This window comes from Sturnus vulgaris, chromosome 3 (assembly GCF_052056855.1).
Source record: "Sturnus vulgaris isolate bStuVul1 chromosome 3, bStuVul1.hap1, whole genome shotgun sequence".
NCBI lineage: Eukaryota > Metazoa > Chordata > Aves > Passeriformes > Sturnidae > Sturnus > Sturnus vulgaris.
Window position 1 is genome coordinate 92002123 of NC_142245.1, and position 23435 is coordinate 92025557.

At 37.7% G+C, this 23435-nt stretch overlaps 1 protein-coding gene across 1 annotated transcript; it reads right to left on the reverse strand.

Moving 5' to 3' along the window:
- Positions 1-4056: 4056 nt before the first annotated feature.
- Positions 4057-23298, reverse strand: FBXO9 (F-box protein 9). Its single transcript, XM_014869504.2, has 13 exons — positions 23027-23298; positions 19152-19229; positions 17995-18153; positions 17516-17573; positions 14579-14678; positions 11389-11519; positions 10087-10201; positions 9464-9582; positions 9095-9185; positions 8136-8231; positions 7332-7425; positions 6468-6622; positions 4057-5432 (listed from the first exon to the last, which is right to left on the reverse strand). The coding sequence occupies exons 1-13, from the start codon at positions 23027-23029 to the stop codon at positions 5324-5326; spliced, it is 1308 nt and encodes a 435-aa protein (XP_014724990.1). The 5' UTR covers positions 23030-23298; the 3' UTR covers positions 4057-5323.
- Between the last annotated feature and the right edge of the window lie 137 nt (positions 23299-23435).

Below are 23435 nucleotides of genomic sequence, written 5' to 3' on the forward strand. Positions count from 1 at the left end.
ATATTTTCCTTGGGTATCCCCTCCACACCCTCCAAAAAAATCAGTGAGGTGTGGGAAGGCTACACCCATTGGGACAAACCAGGTAGTAAAAATACCCTAAAGCCCCTGATATATATACTCTTAATGAAAACTGGTTGTAACTGATTATTACTTTCATACATATTTGTAAATTTTCCTTTATATGAAGACATTTGTTTATTTTACTTTACCCTAAGCCACTGAATCCTATTCCCCACCCCTAAGGTGCCTGCTCCTCAAGTTGTCTTGAAAGGAAAAGTCAGCTCTTTGTGTGAACACTGACTCAGGAGACAACAGAAAATGGTTCTAGAGAAAAAAAGAGGAAAAATAATATTTTGCAGGTTTTTTCCTTGAAACATGCAACTGAGAGCTAATAAAACTTAATGCCCCTATAAAATATCTTAACTGGCCATCCCAGGTTAATAAACTCTGAAGTGTGAAGTACTAGGCCTAAACTGAATTTCTTATCAGTGTAGATAGAAAGGAACTGCCTGAATTCTTGCAGTAAAAAAACCCATACAGTATCCTCTTAAAAATATGAGAAAAGATTGCTCCTTTTTGCTCTCCAAAGACAGCAAGTGATGCAACATCAAACTTTGGTGTAGACACATGCCTTCAACTCATAGGTTCACCTCTCTGCTCTCACTGAGGCACCCCATCATATCTATGTTTACCAGTTTTACAGGTTATTCCTTCTGTGATTCCTTATTAAAGCTGTTCTATAACAAATACATTACTTGCACATACTGCAGGGCAGGATGTCCAAAACCCCCAAAAGCTTGTCTGCTTGGCCCAGGCTGGGGCTACCAACCTTGCCCCAGCAAACTTAGACTGAACAGGAATGTTCAGAGCAGGGCAGGGACTGAAATGATGATCCCTGCTTTGGGAATATACTCTTCAAGTGGCACTTCTTTTCTGTGCATCATCCTCCATCATACAACTTTTCATATTGGCTGCCTCAGATCCCATTTGGAAGCCATTATTCTGTGATTCAGATAATTAAAATCCCTTCTGAGAATTGGCCATTCTGTTCATTCCCATTCAGTTGTGAATGTCTTCCCAGTGCAGAAACATCAGGACATGAGTGCTTGCCTGGCTAAATGTAATGTGCAACGATTGCTTGGTCCATTTCCTCTATTTTTCCTGGAATGTTCTCAAACTTTAAATAAGTTGTAGGGGAAAATAAATATACTTGGTTTATGAAGTACAAAGGAAACCTTCACACTACGGCAAGCCACCTCACAGCACAGCAGCAACAGTGTGCACCGCCTTGGGAAACACAGGAAGCTGCATCCCAAAACTCTTGTTTACTACTAAGCTGCAACAACCTGCAGGGGCAGCACTACCTCGGGAATAAAATAAAATTTAAAAAGAGGAAAAAATCAAGCAGGCAAATTCCTTTGCCAAAAAAAAAAAAATTTTGCAAACTAAATCTGGTAGAAAATTTGTTTTAGCAACTTCAGCAATCTCTTTCCCTCATGGTAGTAGAATTAATTAATTTACTCAGTGTGTAAATTTAGTGTGGAAACATAGGGGTCATGGTGCTTTTACATAGGGGAAATTAATTCCTTGAGAAATAAAATGTGTGGAAGAAATGTCTACTCATCTTGGCCTTTCACATTAAAGAAGTATTTAATTTGGCAGGATTTAATAGTGTTAATTTCCTTACCTCTGCATCATATCCAGCTGTTTCTCATAGAGCATTCTGAAGCTAAACTAATAAACGTCCTACAAGTATCTTCAAAAGATGTCAAAAAACTTGCAATTGCCAAGGAAGGATGCCAATCCCAAAATGCAGGAATGTTGTCTTCAGAAGCAGTCATGCCCCATGGTTATTTTTCTATTCACACTCTGAACATATCTTCCATAGAGTTACTCTATGCTGTGAAGTTAACACGTCTTTTACTACCTTGAATGATAAGTACACACCAGCACGGTGCACCTTTCAAATGGTCTGCACTATCAGAGTGAAAGCAGTTCCAGCTAAGAGAGAATGCCCCTTTTATATATCCTCAGAAGTTCCATTCAGTAACAGAGTCTTAGTTCTCTTCCCAATCTTTTGTTTCAGTCAGTATTATATAGGACTTCTGACTCTTAACAGGTGTTTTAAGGACTCAGCAACTAGAGTCTGGACAGGCCAGAGGCAAGGCAAAGGTATTAACTGTTCCTTTGAAGAAAACAATTATGCATGTCATTTTAATAAGCAAGCTGCTAGTCTTAGCATAAAGGAAAAAGCTGGAATCTAGACTAAGCAATAATCAAATGGAAATCTTTGATTTCTCTACAGGTGTTAGTAACACTAAGTAGCATAGGTAACACTAATTTCTGAAATCCAAATTTCACAAATGTATAGCAGCTTTTATGTTTTTCTCATATTGGACTGTAGAAAAAACGGTGACGCACCTCAGTACTTCAGCCATTTTAAAGCCAACAAAAGTTTCCAAACACCCTGGCATACATTCTAAGGGAATTCTTTTGAATTAAAAAAAACCCCACCAAACAAAACAGACTCTATTGCTCTCTTCCATTAAAGAACCTCATGCAAACACCACATGTTTTTTATATCCTGACCAGCTTGGCTCAGGGCTATCGAGTGACTCAGGAACTGAACTAGCAGCTGGACAATTTCTACTGGCTGGTCCCTTGCTCAGGGTGCTGAATTACATGGCCTCTTTACACAAAAGGTTTAACTGATGCTAATCTCCAATCAGACTGAGACAAATCAGTGTAACATCTGAGCATCTTCTCTACACAAAACTCTGCACTCTGCTGTCTTTAATTCAATGGATACAAGAGACCTACAGCTCCAAGAATAATGTTTCTGTCACCTTTTGTAGCCTCCGTTCGATTTTTGTAAGTGAAGTTGTCCCAATTCCTTCAGTAAACTCTTGGAAAAAAGGACTGTATAGGTGCACACCTTATTCTTTTAGTCAAGTTACTAATACAATTAGTAAAGGACAATTTCACAGCAATAAACTAGTTATACCAACTAATGTAATTTTATGATAACTACAAGGACAATAAATCTAAATTATAAAAATATAGAGCCTCTAGTAATTAGAGCCTTAGACTACTGAAAAACTCTATAAAGAATGAAGGAAAAGCAACTAGTCACCAATTCTCTGCTGAAACGAGTGCTATTTTAATAGCTGCACATGAACAAACGGTAATAGTACCTGCTCATTAGTAATTTCAAAACACAAAAGTAGCTCTTAAATCGCTTAATGCAAGCATATTCATCACACCTCAGTCTCATATATAGAAGGTTCACATAATTTTCTTGGTGAAAGAATATTTCACATAATCTCAAAATAATCATTGAGACTTCCTGAGAATCTGCTGAATCAACATCTCTATTTGTTATGAGGTATCTTTTCCTTACGCTCAGAATAATATATGGCCAAAGCAAGGAAAAACAAAAGGTCAAAAGAAGCAACTAAGTCTTCGTGTGAAAAAAGCTCTGAGTTAAAAGGCTCCTCTATTACATCCAACTTGCTTACTGGACAAGACTGTACCTAAACTAATAATCACTATCATAATCTGACTCTTGTGGCAAAACTTTGACACTTCTCAGCAGGCCAGAATCAGACCTTTACCTTTCACCCTCAACAAAATGTGTAGGTAATTAACAAATTTTCCTGTTTACAAACTTTGCAATATTTCAAAACATGAAGCTGATATTCTAAACAGTTGCTTTTCCTTTGAGCAATGAGAACACAACAGACTCTTTATTAAATATTCTGTTGTATGAAGTAATAGTGAAACTGCAGTCTAAGGACGCAGACCAAATAGGCAGACCCTTATTACAGAACAAACATCATCAACTTTCAGATACACACATCCTTATTGAGAACTCATGTACCTGAAAACTTCTCTACTTTTCTCAGATAACCTGCAAGTAGTGCAGTAAGTCATTAAGAGGTTAATTCTACCTGTCAGTCTTTCCTGGCATGTAGTTTATGCATGGTAGCTCAAAACTAATCACCATTAACTGTATGAAAATAAGGATTTCTTGGGAAAATAAGAAATTGCAAGGGATTGCATGTTCAAAATCATGATTTATTGATGTATTTTTTAATCATAGCTCCTTGCAAAGATACAGTTTATAAATTATAGAACAAGTATAGTTCTTTCCATAGCTTTCACATTTTAGTCCTCAAGTCCAGGTCAGTATTTTGAAACAAGATGGTCAAGGGTAAATTATGCAAAATTAATTAAAAAAAAACTACACTAAAAAGCTTCAATTCTTCCAGGATCCAACACACACACATAATAAAGCAGCATTACAATGTCTGCACTACACCCCCAAGCGATATATGCAGGAGAAGCAGCGTACAGTACCTGCACCAGACCTCAAGGAACACTTCATGATTAGCAGTACACAGCACCTGAACATCTACAGCAGCCTCAAAATTTATTGTAGTAAAACAAATGCTCAAAGGGTTTACAGCACGTGTGGCAAGGTTAGATGATGGGTTGTAGCACATCACAGTCATGTCCAAGTGAGCCGTGCTTACCTGTGCCTTCACACCAGGCCAGTGCACAAGCAGCACACACCAGCATTTCACCCCTGCACTGGGACGCTCCCCAGGCAGGGACACGTACCTGCACATTCATCCTACAGTACATGGGAACAACTCATTGCCTGTATCCCTCTCCCCTCCACACACATCCAGTGGAGAAGGCAGGCTCCACTGAACTTCTACCAAGAACAAATTACACTGATGACCACTGCATTGATGGGGATGTACCTCTGCAGTTAAATTTTATATTTCGTGCTTGCTTGCCCTTTACTTTTTCCTTAAGGTTGATGTCAACTAAATGCCAGATCTTAAAGGCAAACAAAATAAGTTTAATTTAAAGAAAACATTTATTTGAAGTTCTTTTAAATCACATAGTTTAACAGATGACAACTTTCTCCCTTTTCACATTTCACAGACCATAAACACTGTCTTATGGACAGTGAGATTTTCCTATTGATTCCTTTTGAACAAATCGGTGTCTAGGCAGATAAAGATTCACATTTTAAGCTTTTAAGCAAACTTATTTAAAAACTTTTTTTTAAAAAACCCAACGCAACAAAACAAAACTTTGTTATCAAATTCTTATCACAAATAAAAGGTGTTTAACACTTATAAGACTGATCTCAAAACAAAATCCCAGCCACTCACAATCAAAGAGAACATCCTGCCCTCAAAAAATTTCCCAGAATTTTAAAATGCTCCAAATATATACACATTTATAACTTAAGTGCTTATTAGCTACAACCTTTTACTCATGCAAAAGTTGTGAGAGGAGGTGTTTCTTAGAGTGGCTTTTCTGAATATGCAGTAAAACTCTTCACTCGTGCAAAGAACAAAGGGGTGTACATTTTGTCAATGTCAAAGGTAGTAACAGCTGTCTCATCAGTCGATCTGTAAAGAGCATTGTAAAAGTTAAATTAGACACAAGCTGCTGTTTGAGTCCCTCATGCAATCATGTTCCATAGTACAGTGTGTGCATCAAACTACATTTGGAAAGAAGTTTCTTTTGTAATGTCTTGTTCTGAAAGCATTTGAGTATTAGCAGAATCACACTATACAGAATTCACTTCTTCATTCATACCTAAGAAGCCACTTTCCCTTTCCACTCTCATTATGAGCTCCAAGACCTGAGCAGTGCAGAAACTTCACGCTGAAAAGAATGTCTGCGATATAAATTAGGTATGACAACATTAGCTTTTACAAAAGCAACTTGTCTGTTTATGGAAGTTACCTATACTTCCAACCCCCGGTAGTTTATTTCCTGCATTTTATATTCTCACAGCTCAACAGCTGAGCTTATGTTCCTATAAAAACACTGGAAGACAAGACCTAAATCCACCCTAACTGCCAACATCAAACATCTGGAAAGCCAACTTGCCAGCAATTATAAGTGCCAGGTGCAAGAACAGTGGTCATGGCACTTGCCTGGTAAGTGAGCAGAACAGTTGGTCACATGCCCATATTCTGCACTGCTGAATTATATATAGTTAGCACTATTGGAGTTCTCACATAACAAGTACAGACCTCTTTAGTCTGCACATCCACAGTGGAAAAGATATATATCTTAATGAATACACTTTCCACCACCCCCCCCAACTAGCACCACATTAAGTCATTCAACCCTGATTCAGTTCTGAAATCAAACACTCTGCATAAATCCTTTAAAAAGCTAAAATACTATAGGTTATACTACTTAGGAAACTTCCTATTATCATAAAACAGGTTACTAAAATCTTGGGATTTCTTTACACGGAAGTTCATAATGCTATTTCAAATTAGGACTAGTTACTGTCTTCATGACATTTTGTTAAAGCCACCTAAGTCTCAGACTCTTTACATGTTCTGTACTTAGTACTGGACAAATTAACATCACCTTTAATTCTACAGTTCAGTATCTTTCTTTGCCCTCGTTCTCAATTTACTCACCTGCAAGTGATGTGACAAGAATGATGTATCCACACAAGTTTGTTGAACCTCTGGCGCCCACTGGAGCACAACTGCAGTCCTACATGGAAACTGTGATCTGTTTCTTGAGCAGGAACTCGGCGGAAATACCTGTATTTGTGGTAATCAACTGGTTTCTGTACAGAGAAATAAGAAGTTTCATGACATACAAAGAACACATTGTGCAACTATTTACCCCAAGTAACTGGGAGACAAGATAGGTAAAACTCTCATACTTAAAAACAAGTACTACTGTTCCTTCAAAACACATAAATGTGTATGTTAATGATGGAAGAAGAAATTTTCACAGAAAGCAAAAGAAGCACTCAGAACACCACCCAACTGTGCATACTCACTGTAACACTTCTTACTCTTCACTAGTTTCTCCTGACTAGCACTTTGGTAATCAGAAGAATTTGTAAATAAGTTGATCAAATCATTCAGAGTTCAATTAACAAATACTGCTTATCTAGTTTTGCTAAATGTTGTGGAACATAACTGTACACAGTCAAATCTATTCTCAGAAAATGACCTATTCATCCTCCTTTCCTGTTAACAATGTTGACACCTAATAGCACCACAAACGGAAGTTAAGCCTAAGGGGGAGAACAACTGTTTAAATTTGAACCAGATGTTTATTTCCCTTAATAAATTATTACAGATTTGGGGACAAATGTAAGAGACATCACCATGATTATTTATTTATATTTTATTTTAAAACGGTTTAAAAAGTTAAATTCATTTTTTAATCTTTTAGTGTAAGGCCGATCTTTGGGTCCCTTAAAACATTCAGTCTGAGTAAAATCTTGTTAGTCTATTTCTCCTCTATTCTATTTTTCTACCTACCTCTTCCTTTTTCTTCATTATTACAGCAAATACTTTGGTTTGATTGTCTGTTTCCTGGGATAGGCGATAATGGCCAAGCAAGATTGCATCCGTTCTGGAAAGTTAAAAAGGATGATAATGTCAAGGACATAGAAATATTCTGTGTCTCAAAAGTCTGATGTTCTTATAATACAAATATCAACAATGAAACAAAGACTGACTACATAGCATAATTATATAAACTATTTCTTATTTCCATTCAGTAAAGGCTCATTGATGATATTAAATGGTGAAAACATTTTGGAAAGCTGCTTGTAATTTTCCCAAAGACGACAATAAAGGTAAGTTAGTTGGTTCTATCTAGCCTACTGCTAAATATTTACAGATTTCTGGTGAACAGCTCAAACCTGTTTTGAAGTTGCAAACAATTTTCTATGTTTTTATGTCCAAACATCAAAAAGTACTAATTTTGACATATCTCACTCAAATCTTCACTTTCCTTCACTTAAGGAAGTGTGAGAAGGCAGTCAGTAACAAAATAATATCTTCAAAAGGATTGTTCCATCTACTTGTCTTAAAAATTTCAAATCACATAACCCACAAAGAAAATCTAATTAAAATATCAGGACTCTAAAATGAAAGATATCTTTGCATAAAGATAAAAATTTTTTGTAGTTCTTAGGAGAGAATTATAAGTATCTATAATACAATATAGATACCATTGTTTTGCTAAGCCAGGATATAGAATCTGAGATAAAACTAAATAGAAATTGCTAGGTAAAAGCAAAATAAAAACTGTAGATCCAAATACTTTATTTCAATAACCTTGTGTTTTTAGTCCGTAAGCGAGGAACTATAGATTGAGGATCTTCAGGAGTTGTTAGCATCATAACTTGACCATCTGGAAAGAATCTCAAATACCTGCAAAAACATAAGTACACAATGCAAACCTAGAAAATAGATAATTTTTCTGGGCTTTTTTTCCTGTTTCTTTGCTTTTAAAATCACACGATGTTACACAGAAGGATTTAGAACTTAATTGGTAATAGCATTTGAAAACATATTTCTTCACACATAAGAGAAAAAAAGAGATCAGAAATCAAAAGAATTATGAATATTGAAAGAGGAAGTTATGAAGAGTTATGAAGTTTTGCCATCTCTGTCAAAGCAAGGTGGCTACCCTGGGATCAAAACTATCCTCGAGTTTCTCCATTCTTATCCACTGAGACCAATGCAACAAAATCTCAATTACAGTATCAGTACAGAATTAGCAATGTCATATGGATTTTTTCAGGTTCTAGAATTTGGGAGCAGAAAGATGAACAGCAACAAAAAAACAGGCTGAGGAAACAAATGGCAAGGCATTTACAGCAAGATGAGAAAGCCCAGCCTCTTGATTTTTACAAATGATTACACATACACTAAATGACTAATCTTGTATAATCATGTATTCTCTTTGCTGAATTGTGTCACATGTTCTATCAGATATGTAAAGCAAAAGTTGTTTAGGGAAAGAAATCTGTAGATAAGTATTAATTTTTTATAAGTGCTCAAGGTTTCGCCACATGACATGTTTTAAGTGAGAATGAAACGTTTCTAAGCTCATTTCTAATTATCATAATAAATCCTATTTCTAAACCTATTCACAAAACATATACACTGCTTTACACACTGTAGCAGTCCCATTCAGTTTTACAAAATGATTATCGTCTGTGACAGCCAGGGGTGGATTTAAATAACTTAAGAGAGAAACATTTCACTCACTCATTGCACTACAGCTCTACCTGTAATATTCCACTTGGTGCCATGCTCTATAGAAACCATCAAGAGACTGTTCTCCTTGACGTATGTATTTTGTCTTGCTGACATATACACCTACAGAAAAAGGAAGATATATGAAAAAAAGCTAAGAACATAAAATACTTATTATGAAAAGTCAATAATCTTAAACTTTTGAGCAGGGTTTTGTTACTTAAATACATGGAAGTTTTTATTTTCATCCCTTGCACCTTCCCCTTCCCTTTGCAGATATTCTACAAATTGAAATGCACAAACAAATTCAGAATAGGTCTAACAGCAACGTCATAAACATCAAACCCACCTGACTGTTTCTGTCACACATAGTTACAGCTATTTCCAGAAGTACAGCTTACCATCAAATCGAACGCGAGGCCTTTCCAAAAACATGTCCCTCCAAGATGCATATGGAACAAGTTTATTGCAGCTCCTGCCCCATATTTTCAAACAGACTTGATGCCAGATTTCAGGATCTCTAGTGAAAATGAGAAAAAAAGCAAACCCCATAACTTCACTACAAACATTGTTTAGCTTTTAAAAATCAAAGTAACACTTTCCTACTTGTTTGGTTGCAACTAAAAAAAACTTTCTTGAACAAAAATAGTTCATCATTTAAAACCCTTGACTACTTTACTTAATTCTGGAGTGTTTGAAAGCCTTTTCCTCTTCCCAGTGAAATTGAAGAACAGTGTCATTTTCATCCAAGTACAGAACCACAACACTGCAGCACCCTGTCACTCCTCTGTGTGGCTATATGAGGGTGACAACACAACAGACCATATTTGGAGATCTTATTTGCAAACAAGGTAGAGCAAGTAATAATGCTAAATTTTTGTTACAGTAAAATCATCTAGCTCACCTACCATTTAGTAGTGTATTCAAAAAATGATTAACACTGTGAGGAACTTAACATGAAAATGTCTAAGGGAAGTACTTAGTGCAAAGAGAAGTTTCACTCTAGGTAAATTATCTACAATACCTGGCACAAATGTAAAATCCTCGACAAACAAGAGATAATTGCTCCAATGATCTTAGATCCAAGTCACTTGAAACCACCCATCGGAAAATGTACATTAGTACTTCCATAGGCAATGCTAAAAAAAGAAAAAAATCCTTGTTAGATGCAACCTGTAAATCAACAGGTCATTTATAATATCAGATTTGGCTTTTGACTTTCCATTAAAAGAAATCCTACTTTTCACATTGTAGCCCAATGCCAAAGAACAAAAAAAAAGTAACTTAAAAGGTCACTGCAGATTAGATGTGATGTCCATAAAGGATCTTTTTCAGCCTATTAACTTCTGAAGCAGATATGATTTTTTACAAGTTTTCATGCCGCTATAAAAATGTCAGCAAAAAAGATACTATAACACAGGAATGGCTGGAAAGCAGAATATAAATCTAGAAAGAGACCTTTGTTGCTCAAAGGACACATCTCCTGAGATCATTTTAGACTAATGTCTGCAACATTTTGTCTTTACTGGCAAAAAAAGAAAATACATTTTCCCAAGAGTACAATACACCAGTTATTAAAATAAAGTATTTTTTAAATCCCTGTTTTCTTATGTTTTGGTTTGCTTCACTTATTTTATTTTCTTTCCTTAATCAGAACAAAAGAGATCAGGCCAAGATTTCGAAGTGCAACTGATAATTTAGGATGCAGAACAAAGGCATCTGTTTTTAAGAAAGATCATAGCTCATATACACTCTGTTCAATTTAGATTTCATAGGGAAGTCTCAGGATAACTGTCCTAGAACTGAAGCACTGAAAGTCATTAACCTTCAAAAGACTTTTTTAACTTTCTGACCCTGAAAACACACTTGTTGCAAAAATCTCACACAGAATCAGATAAAATCAAGAAATGTAAAGATGCATAGTCTACAAAACATTTGTCTCTTACTCACCCTTAAAATTGTAGCAATAATTGTATTTGCAAACCAAACCAAAAGAACTGGAAGGAAAACTGGAATACAATTACTTCAGCAAGTCCATTCCTAGAAGTTGCTACTTTTAAGTATGCCTCTGATCCTGAAAATTCTACTCAGAAATACTACATGGAAAAAGCTTATGTGATAAAGACAAGATCTTCTATGAGAACAAGATTTGTTTACCTAGTTGATAATTTTTTCTCCTTTGTATCTAACTACAGAAGTAAATAAATAGATAATGAATGCACTTCTTCAAAGGTGGCCTTTGAATAAAGGAGACAAATATTTTAATAAAGTGAAACATCTATATAAACTATGCCTCTCAAATCATACAGCATATCTTAACTCTTACCTGAGATGTGGGTCTGGCTGACATGAACTTCAGGCTGACAAAGTTTGACTGAAGATTCCTGAAGAGTTAACTGCTGCTGGAAATCTGTCAGGAGATCTGCCATTTTGTCATCCTCTTTGCTATCCTCAACACTAGAAAAGGGGCAATGCCAACACTGTAATATTGGACAAAACATACCAACAGATGTCCTCATCTTGGCATCAATGCACTGCCTTACTCTCATTCAATAGAGTTGTTTTCTGTATGTTTTTAAAGCAATTTCATTTCATCATACAATAAAACAACTACTGAAATACAATCAAGGTCATTAAGATATTGCTGGAATGCCTCTGAGAGTAATAACTGGTTTTTTTTCATTAAATTCCCACCCCAGGTTGTTTTTTTTTTGTATTTCAGAGTTTTTTATTGAAGTCACTGAAGAATTTCTTGACCTCATGAAAAGAAAAATCGCATCCTTTACTTTGTCTAAGATATGGCATATGCAAGAAATAAAGTGTTGTCAATGAAAAGTTGTATTTTGTAATCCATCTCATGATGTAAGATATTGGAAACAATTAAGGATAATTTTTCACATTTGTGTTATTCAGTAAAGAGTGATCCTTGGTTTATTCAACAGTAATGAAGGAAATACTGTACTTATTCTGTAAATAGGCAGAAATAATACATTTTAGAACCAAACAAGAAGCAGAACAGAAACAATAAACTTGCTACTTGTCAGTAAATTTGAAGGATTACTAAGTGATAAAGAATATTACCACATTAAAAAAATCCCCTAAATTTAAATTGTATGTCATAATATGATCTTTTAATAGCTGCCTGCTTGCTTGCACCAAATAACCAGAAATGACACAAAACTCCTTGAGCGCATCACAAAACACTTTCCCCTAACTTGGTATACAAGCTAGTTAAGAAACCTTTCAGTCACTTTTTAATACTATTCAGCTCTACTCTAAACAAGCTAATAGAAGGAGCTGAGAATATAAGCAACTAGTAGACCTATCAATGGATTTTGAAGTAACATGGAGAAGACAATTATGTTCGGGTCTGTCCTAACTAAGATTACAGTAAGATGTTGCACTGAACATACCTTCCTTTATTTTGATGAGTATGTTGGTCAGTCCCACTACCTACTGGCCACACTGTAAACTGTTTTTTTTCAAATCTAATTGGGTAATTTGTTTTTTCTCATCAAGACTGTATGAAACACCTACATCAGTAATTCAGAAAGCACAAACATCACAACTAAAATATCTCCAAAAAAATACATCTCTATAAGCACTGCTTTTGAACAGTAGAGTAACAATTGAGATTACTTGAGGTTGTTTTTCCCTCACTAGCACAAAGTGCTGGGAACAGTACAGCAACATTTAAAAAAACAAATAAAAATCCAGAGAATTGTAGAATCATTTAGGTTGGAAAAGATCTCTAAGATCACCAAGACCAACCATTAACTCGGCACTAAACCATGTCCCTAACTGCCACACATACACATCTTTTAAATACCTCCAGGCACAGTGACTCAATCTCTTCTCTGGGCACCCTGTTCAAGGGCTTGACAACCCTTTCTGTGAAGACTTTTTCCTAATATATATTCAGTCTAAAGCACACCCTGAGGCCATTTCTTCTTGTCCTGTCACTCCTTATTTGGGACAAGAGACCAACACCCACCTCAATACAACCTCCTTTCAGGTGGTTGTAGAGTACAGTAAGATCTTCCCTGAGCCTTCTTTTTCTCCAGGCTAAACATCCATAGATGTCTCAGCCACTCCTCACAGGACTTGTGCTCCAGACCCTTCCCCAGCTCCATTGCCCTTCCCTGGACTCGCTCCAGCCCCTCAGTGTCTTTCTCACAGTGAGGGCCCAGAACTGGACACAGCACTTGAGGTGTGGCCTCAGCAGTGCTGAGTACAGGGGGACAATCCCTGCCCTGCTCCTGCTGGCCACACTATTGCTGACACAGGCCAGGATGCCACTGGCCTGGGCACACACAGGCTCATGTTCAGCCAACTGTCAACCAGGACCCCAGAATCCTTTTCCACCAGGCAGCTTTCCAGACACTCTGTCCCCTGCCAGTAGCTCTGTGGGGCTGTTGCGACTCAAGCACAGGACCCAGTACTTGGCCTTGTTGAAATTCACACAACTGACATTGGCTCATTGATCCAGCACGTCCAGATCTCTCTGCAGAGCTTTCCCACCCTCCAGAAGGGCCACTCCTGCTCAACTTCAGGTCAGAAAGTCTTAATGGAGTAGAGAAAATTATGCTAAAGTAAGAAAATAATCCTACAAAACCCAAGATTTTTACATGACTATAGTGCATGATGCAGTAGTTTTCCTTGTGCACAAATACGATTTCATGCCAAATTCAGAAATGAAACTAATGGATGTAAATAAAGCACTTAGTTCATCTTGCACTCTTTTATATTAAGTCAACAGCTGCACTGGAGCTGTACTGTCCTGGGGCAACAAGACTGAGCTAGTAATACCACAGGGTTGTGCCTTCCTTTTTCATTCTCCATGTTAAAACTCTTGTTTTTTTGATGCAGCTATCAGCAGCACTAATGGCTGCTATGAGTAAGCAAGAATTTGGGAAGCTGTTCCATAAGCTTGTCTACGTTAGGCTGCAGGGGCTGGAACAGAAGTTTTGGCCCTCCTTAAATGTAAGTATTGGGCTGAAATTATGCCAGCTGTAAGACACTATACATCTGCTGTACTGAGGCTAGGGGTATTCTGATGTGTGTGATGATGAAAGACTAGACTACTCAGATTACAGTTTCTGAGCTTCTAAATGTATTGCTCTACTGAAAATGCTCTCATTTGGCTGTGTTAGCACAAGAACAGATTATTCCTTTGCTTAATTAGGATGCTTATTTTATTAGTACGAAGCTTTAACTAATTAATCTTTTTGCCATCTACAACTTTGTATATTATCCTAAATTTGAAAATCAAAAATCAAAATAGTGACTGATGCTTTTTTTTAATTAAGTAACATCATAACTATTTGTAATTAGCTACTCCAAACAAGTCTGTTACTGTCCTAAAAAATTTAGTCTACTCAACTGAGAGTAGGTAAGTTTTCCAGATACTAAGAGACTTACAACTGCATATTGCAGTAGAGTACTGATATCCTTCAGAAACAAAATGTCATGTATCAGTACTCCTATGCACATAATTAGTAAAAATTCATACTTACCTCCTCTTTCCAACTCCATCACCATCTGGGGACCGTGTATAGGTGATCTTAAACTCTATATCAGGTACAAGCTGCATGGCTAGACGATAAAACTTGATGGCTGAAAATACAAGTGTGATGTTCAAATATATCTGATGCCAATACCGGCTTATCAAAGCAAAGACTGATTTCAGAGAGATAGTTTCAGATAAAAGCACAAAAAAGGTGGAAAATGCCTTTGCCTAGGAAAGCTTATTTAGTCAAACTGTTAGGTTTTAATTCAATACAGAAGACAGGAACATTAAGTATCTGTTTTCAAAACTAAAAACCTCATGTGCTTTTATAGAATAATGAGTTTTCTCAGATGTTTCAGCTTTTACAGATTTATCTTAATTACCACAAATTCAACTGTGGAGTAGAAAATTTTACATTAAAACATTACGAACTCCTGATGTTGTTTGGTGTCCAGCACTTGCAAAGATTTCCCAACAAGCTGTAAAGATTTTAGACAGTAGATCCATAACTAGCCATAAGTTAAATGAGAGAGAAAAATGATGCAGGTACCTTAAGTCCCTGGTATAGCACAGACAGGCATTCAGACATATACAACACTACAAAGGTGAGAATGATGAATAAAATATTGTTGCTATTTTAAATTTTCAACAGTAGATGCAAAATGTATAAATTTCTCTATGGAAACCTCTGGAAACTAAAGAAGGCACAGAAGCAAGCCACTCAACACACTGAGGATGAGGAAAGCAGCCTAGTCACAAAACTATGGGACATGAAGGAAAACCTGACTGCTTGGGTTTTGCACACTTTTCTCACGCACACAGAAAACACTTCTGCTTTTAGCACTACAAAGATCCTACAACACTGAGTAAAGAAAGAAGTTCAGGAACATCACTGTGGCAGCAAAGTTATTTAAGTTGCAGAATGTCTTTCTTCTAAGTCAGCTCTGTGAATGCTTCATAAATTAAATAAATTCAATGTATACACATTCAATCTATTTTAATACCAGTAGTAAGATCATGTATGCATGTATGTATTTCCTTGTATTCCTACATTGTGACACCAAGATCAGAGGGCAATTCTTCTTCAGCTTGGACTCTTAAAACCAGAACTCAAATAAAACATCAGTGAGTGTGGAGTTTAGAATTTGTCTGATGAGTCTGAGAAACTCGAGTTTGCGGCTAGTACATGTTCCTGTTTCCTTGAGTTCATGTCAGGGCCAGTGACTGACAAATAGTATTCTTTGGCTGCTGAAGATGAGAAATACCAGCAGCCAGCTAAATAGAGATCAGTCTCAACTTTAGCATTTAATCCTGCAGACAAGGCCTCTAGTGTACTTAAGAAAAGCTGCAGCACATAACTGTCTCACAAGCATCAGGTATCAGCAGCTGGCAGAAGCAGGCTTGGATTCTGGTGACCTGGGCCAGGTCAGCAAATAAAAGCTTGGTCTGAAAACAGATGTCCAAACATGTGCTCAGTAACATATCTGTGTCTGGCATAGGACCATGCCCCTAAGGTCTCATACAGATCTATGTGTAGAAATATTTCAGTTTAGTTTCTCTATGTCTTAAATCAAATTCAACTGAGAAAGATTAATTCATATTCATGCAATCCAGATGTCTGAAACACTTTTGTGAATGGAACTGTTAGATATTACTATTTCTTTGCTGCTATGTTTAACACACAAGAAGTGCAGTGAAGGAGATGAAGCCACAGCTTTCATTTTATATACACAATGTTTGAATAGAATGCTTTCCTCACCTTTTTAAAAATTTATTCAGAAAGAACCTTCACAATCTACTACCTAATTTTCTACATATGTACCAGATTTTTAGTTCTGACATATTTTTTTATTGTGCATTTAATCCTTTATCAAACAACCACCGTATCTAAAGTAATTTTGCCCTGTAAAAACACGTAACAAATTCGAAACTGAGACAACTGATTTTATTAACTACAGGGGACTCATATTTCTCTCAGTTAATATGAGATATAAAACAACAATCAAAAATCCCTTGAAAATGAAGGAAAATTCCCATGGTGAAGTAGAAAGTTTGTATTCAGCACGTGGCTGACTTCAGGACGTTCCAGAGTTCTCTCAGATTTCTGTACCTTAACTTATTTTGCACCTGCACTTTACACACAGTGGCCAAACCCTCTGATGGACAAGCAGAATGGCACACACATTCTGCTTCGCTTTCTTTCTTACATGAAAGAAACAGAAAATTGGTATCTCCACTACTGACCTACAGGACTTGCAAGTTAAGACAGACTTCTTACTCTTTACATTATGAAAACTAAATGTGATAAAGAAAATTTTTAATTTCCACTTTTACTAGTGCTGATGGCAAGAGTGCAGGTAAGCAAGCTAAGCACCTTAAATATTTATGACAAACCTCAAAGACTGCCAGATTTGAATGTTCACTGCAGGAATTCTTGAAAAAGCTACTTTAGCATAATCCAAATACAAACAAAACCCCCCAAATCCAAACAGCCCTTTCAAAAATAAAAATAAAATTTAAAAAAAGCACAAAAAAATCCCCGCAACCTAACAACAAAGCATTAAAGCATTCTACAGATTAAGCAGTTTTGTTCACAGTAGAATGATGAAAACTGTGACCACAGGAAATATACTTTATTGCCTCGATTAATTATTATGCTAATTTAATGTTAGAAGTCACATAAAGAGGCACTCTAAGATACTGTTATTTTGCCTAAAAGTTAGAAATTCCTTCCTTGATGTCAATTTTTGCTTTACCTCAGCCTTAGAACTGTGCTATGATAGTTCCTTCTATAGCATGTTTGTTTGCTTATCTGAATGACAGAGCTCTCAAACCACTGTTAGCCTATAGTTTAAGTTCACTGACATCATGTAGGTTTGCCCATTAATCACAGGGTGCTGGATTTCTCTACAATAAAGGTGTTCATTGTAGACTTCCACATTACCTTCATAAAGGGCCCCATTTCGTTCTTCTTCCACTGCCTTCAGGAAAAGTTCTTTTGCCTGCACAATAAATTACACAGAGCAATCCTTTAATTCCTTATAAATACTAGTGCAATGTCACTTGACTTAGAATTATTTTTGATTTTACCTACTGTAACTATGATAGAGATAACAAAATAATTCCATAAATAGAGAAGACATACTCATGTGCTACAAGACATAACTGAAATTCCCAGTCCACAAACTATCTGTCTTCCTGCTACTCACCCCTTACCTATAGTCTTTCAGAAAGCAGATTGTGAAGGTGACACCAAGGCAAACATAAAGACTAGAAAAATCAGTGTAGGATTATATAGATATTAGTATGGAGATAACAAGATAATAACATCCAAATTCAATTCAGCATTAGCTTTTTGAAAAGTTATAGTGGAACAGTAATAACAGACAAACAAACCCACAAAATTATGCTCTTTTTCTGTACCTTTTCCTCTTTTGCTATCTCCTGTTTTCCCCTGGCATCAACAGCCTTTAATCCAGGTTCTCTTGACGATGCTCTGCATGGCAGAGGTTCCAACCCACTAGAACTCACACCTGGGGCAAGCTCAAACATCCACTGAGCTCTGAACATCTGGAGCTCTGCCTAAAAAACATAATTAATTCTACTTAGTATCACATATTCAGACAGTATATCTTCTGAGGAGAAATTATGAAGTACAAACACAAAACAAGAATTTCAAAACTATGCTTTACGTTTCCAAGTCTTACATGGCTTCAGTTAATTTAGGCACAGAGAGTTAGCAATTGTTTTATGGTAAATGAAAACAAAAAAGTGCACAAGTACTTGTTCAGTCTCATTCAATAACAGAAGTGCTTTTTTTCTGGACTGTTCACCTCAGAAGAAAAACTGATGTTTCAAGAAGTGGTTGTTAATACTATGGTTATGACTTAAGATTCCACAGAAAAGTGATCTTTCCAGACACATTGATGTTTGTTCTTGTTTATACAGAATTATCATAAGCAAAAAATCAATTAGCTCTTAAAATTAAAATTTAGAAAATCCAGGATTTTGTACACAAGCATTCTAAGTTTCTAACATTCAAGGATGGCCATTTATATAATATGCAAATAAGACCTTACTCCTTTCTCTTTTAAAAAGTATGGACTATGCTCTGTGAAATAATACAAGTTACAATTCCTGCCACACCCTTTTTTCAGCATCTTTGAAGTTATACTTTACATGTCCCTTGCAATCATCACAACTTCTGGGGAGCAACTACACAGAAATCTAGTCTTCTAAGAGAACACACTTTTTCTATTACACTGCTTTTATCAGCTTTCTGGTCCTGTAAAGAGTGACAACTTAAACTGGAATTTGATCACAGAAACTGCTGTCCAATTTCTACAGTTCTTCAAAGAAATTCCAGATCTGACACAAGCTTTCTTTTCATCTAAACAAATAGCTGAAGACTGAATTTGACACTTGGAACACAACGCAAAATTTATCTCACTTTTGGAGGGACAGACAGATTAAGCATTTGTCAGATCAACAAATGTGTGGTAACTAAACGAGGGTAAGTGATGCAGTTTAATTCACAGCAGTACTATGTTTGTAAAAACCCACTAGCGTGAGAGACATACCTGAAGATTTGCTTCACCAGATCTTTCGCTGTCATCGGTTCTTACCAAATCAGCGTGACAATCTTCTTCAGCTTCTGCCTAGTAGAGAGCAGTCAAATGTGATTATAGGGTCTGCATAAGTCCCTACAGCACAATCACAGACAACAACTGTCATGGACGTACATTAAAAAAAAATTAAGCATACTTCTCTTTCGATTATAAAAATGAATTTTAAAACTACTGAGGTCAGTTGTACTTACATATTAACTCAGTGAAAATAGGGTCTGCATTTTAGACATGTTAATCCAACACAGATTAGTTGTGTATCACTTGAAGGCTTCCATGCTTCAATACACTGGCATACCTGACTAAATACACTCAGTGTTTATGTCAGAGCACAGAGCAAAAGCTTCAGTATTAAACAATAATGTGCTTTGTTCAGCAAATTAAAATTTAATCACTATCTTCTCATTTTAAAGATAACCAGTAGTTTTGATTTGCTTAATATTTGCAAGAGCACAAAAGTGCTTTGACTAACAATATACACTTTATATATACATGTGAAACTGAACAAGAAATGTATTGGAAAACAAAATAAAAAGCTAGCATGAGAGCTTGACAGTTGGTTTTATTTACAGTACAACTGCGAGACAGGTTAAACAAATAAAACCTGAAATAAGGCCTTTGACTAAACATAACATGGCTCTACATAGGAAGTTAAGCCAGCTAGTTTAAAAGGAAAACTTTAAAATATGCAAATTAATTATCATAATGAAATATACTGAGATTTATTGGGGGGTATATAAAAACTAATTCTGAGCATCAGTGACAAGCCACTATAATGACAACAACAGCAAGATGCCAGTAAGGGGGGAAAAAACACCTCAAAATCTCAAATAAGATACTTGTTAAAGGTTCTTCCTGCAGCTGAAGCGAACAAGTTTTTCTACCATTCTGCACTGAAATTCTATACATCTATAGTTCTGCAAGTACATAATGCAAAGTGAGATAACAAGAAGGCAAACCTTACATTAAGATTATCACAACTACTTTAAAAAATTTTATTTCCCACTCCTTCCTATTGTACTCAGTGCTCAGAGACTTCAAGCGACATTCTGTCAGTGAGATTCTACCAAGCTCTCAAAAAGAAATCTCTACCTCCTGCACAGTCAAAGTGCAGAAATCAAAGCATTCTTGTATTCAGAAAATGTATACCATTTTTAGAGCACCTGGAAGTTCTGATCAAACTACAGAATACTAGTAAATGTGATGGAGAGGCAACCTTTAATCTCTGCCTTGGTGACAAGCACCTTCCTGAAGTTAGCATGTCTTCAAGTTCCCCAATGACCACAAACTTACTGGCTTGTCATCTGTAAAAGTCTTCTCACTGATGTTTCAGATAATTTATCATTTACAACTGATAGACATGGGTGGTTGGCTGAAGATAAACAGATATTGCATTTATTTCTACACTCTTGATTTTTAATTTCTGTACATTTTAAATCTCCCAGTAGAGGAAACAGGTGAGCCACTGTAAACACTGCAACACACTAGTGGCATTAAACCTCAGCAAGGAGTAAATAACTTGGAAATTTCATGGGGTTTGATTCCAGAGTTTAATTGCAGGCAGTTAATGCCCTATGAGTTGCGACAGTCCTACCACATTATTAACATCCAGGAATATTTTGTTGGCCAAGCAGAGCCAGCCTAGGAATGAGTTAGCTCTGAAATGGGTGTCTGTAAGTGCATTATTATGGCACTGGGCTTACAGAAATAAGGTCTAATTCTGTCTGTGCAGAGTTCAAGGCTTCTGGTTTGCAGCTGAATTATGTCCAGTCAGCTCTTCAGTCTTGGCAGAATAAACCTGGTTTTATCTGCAACATGCAGAAACTAGCCATTTCTAAACTAAATCAACACACTATCTTCTTGTGCACAAAGGCACGCCTACTAAAACTTTTAACTCATGAAGTCTGTAAACAAACTGATTTAAATGTTGAAACTACTTAGAAGTTAGGAAGTTGGATGAAATGTCCTGCATTCAAAAACTTTTTATTTCACTAATCTGTTCAACTCTTAATGTTCAACCCCTACTCTCCATTCAGCTGCCCTACTTCTTGATTTTTGAGTCACAGTCAGACATGGTAGTGGACCAACTGCATCCAAAATGTCATTTGCTATTTGAAACCCAAATATGCTCTCAAGTCAAACCAAAAATACCATGAAGACCGGGCCCACAGTCTAAAAGCTGTCAAAACCCATCATGAAATTTATTACAAGGGAAGTTTTGTCATTACCTTCCCTATACTGTATGCATGTGCAATCTGCAATCTCTGGTATCAAAAGTCTGTCTTCTGGCAGTAGTAGCAACCTAAGTGGCCACCCCTCTAAATTTACCGGTAAAGCAATTAATTCACATTGCTACTGCATAAGAATGAACTAGAAAACTGATCTCTATTAACAACCTTTTCACTAATTATTTGATCTGCTGAAACTCTACTATTTAGCTAGGACAAGTGAGTAAACACAGGTACTGTGAAGCAAGGACCTTCATCAGCAGAAACCTCATGGGATCACACCTCAAGCACTTTGCAATGTGTACAAATGGGCTCCTTGCCCCCACTCTGAGAATACCTGCGTTGTATTTAAGAGTTTCTAAAATTCGCAGAACACTGTGTTCTAACTGCTACTTAGGGGATAAATCTAGACTGTTCATCGTTGTGCTGCGGGCCTTTCTCCTAATACAAGTCAGCTGTCACGTGGAACAGTGACCTCATCCTGATTGAAAGGAAGACATCGTACTGTGTACTGGCTGATCGGCTTGATTAATTTGCCATGAGGAAAGTAGTAGCCTGTCAAGTCACCAAAAGGTAACATGTCAAAAGTAAACAACTAATTTAGACTGCAACTGTAAAAAATGAAATCAGATGAGCAGATTCAATTCTGACTTGCTTGCAAAGCTTTAGAAACCATTTGCCAAATGCAGAACTAGTTTATTTGCACAGTTCAGTTTTGTTTCGCAATAATTGCGTGCTGATTTCCTCAGAGTACTCACTAAACTGTCTGTAACATCAGACAGTTTAATAGTTCTGATCTCCGTTTCAAGCAAAATAAAACCAAGATCAGAAACAGATCGAAGATGAGTGTCACCAGTTGAACAGGGCTATGTGTTATATGTGAACCATACAGAACTTAGGGAGGAGCAAGTACGGCAAAGCCAAACAGCGACTGCCACCTAACATTTCTCATGCTTTTATAAAAAAATGAGAGCCACCCTATTTTTCAGTAAATGTGGTAGAAACAACACCGTGTTCAAAACCAGGAGTTTTTAAAACCGTGGTGAGACATTTTAACAGCTCCCATGTGATATAAATGGTTTAACTTTGAATGATCGAGTTCTCATCATGGATACTTGAATCCATATTGAGGCGCAGCCAATAAAGCAATACTGAAGCAAGGAGTATTTCTGGTATGTTAAATGATAAACTCAACTCGCGTCCCTGGCGAGTCCATGGAGTCCTTTAAATTACTGAATGACTTTATGTCACCACATTTTTGAAGGAAGAAAGGGAAGGAAAGGGCACGCTCCCCTGTAATGACACAGGGATTTTGTTCACGCACTCCTACGAAGGGCTAGTTCGCTCCAGAGCCGAGCAGACCCACTCATCACCACCCTCTGCGGGAGGCGGCCGTGTCTCGCCGCGGTGGGGCGGGATCACGGCACGTTTCCCACAGGCATCACCCGCTGCCCGGGGGCGGGCAGGGCAGGGCAGGGCAGGGCAGGGCTGCCTGCCAGCAATTCGGCCAGGGGGCCGCTCCCACGCACACACCCCCTTGTCTCGGTCCCGCCCGACCGTCCCTGCGCGGCGGCCGAGCCCCCGCCGCCCGGGCCCGCTCACCATGCTGCCGACGCTCGGGCGGCGGTGTCCCGTCCCGGGGGCTCTGCCCCCCCGCTTGGTCCGTGTGTCCTCCCTGCCCGCGGGGGGCACTTAGCAGAGTTCTCGGTCGGAGAAGCGCACCACGCAGCGGGAGTCCCTGCGGGCCCTGCGGACGGCAGCCATCTTCCCGGCGAGCAGGGCCGGCGGCGGGAGCGGCGGGACACGGCCCGGGCGAACCCGCCAGGTCAGAGCGCCGCCTCCTGCGCGGGCCGCTACGACGCGCGACTGCACAGACTCCCCGCCCCAGTGCGCACCGCGGCCCGTGGCGCCTCTGCCGCCCGTGGCAGCGCGCTGCAAGGCCTGCTGGGGAGCGTAGTCCGCGGCCGCACACCACGGGAAGGGCAGTAGAGCAAAGGCTGCCGGGAAATGT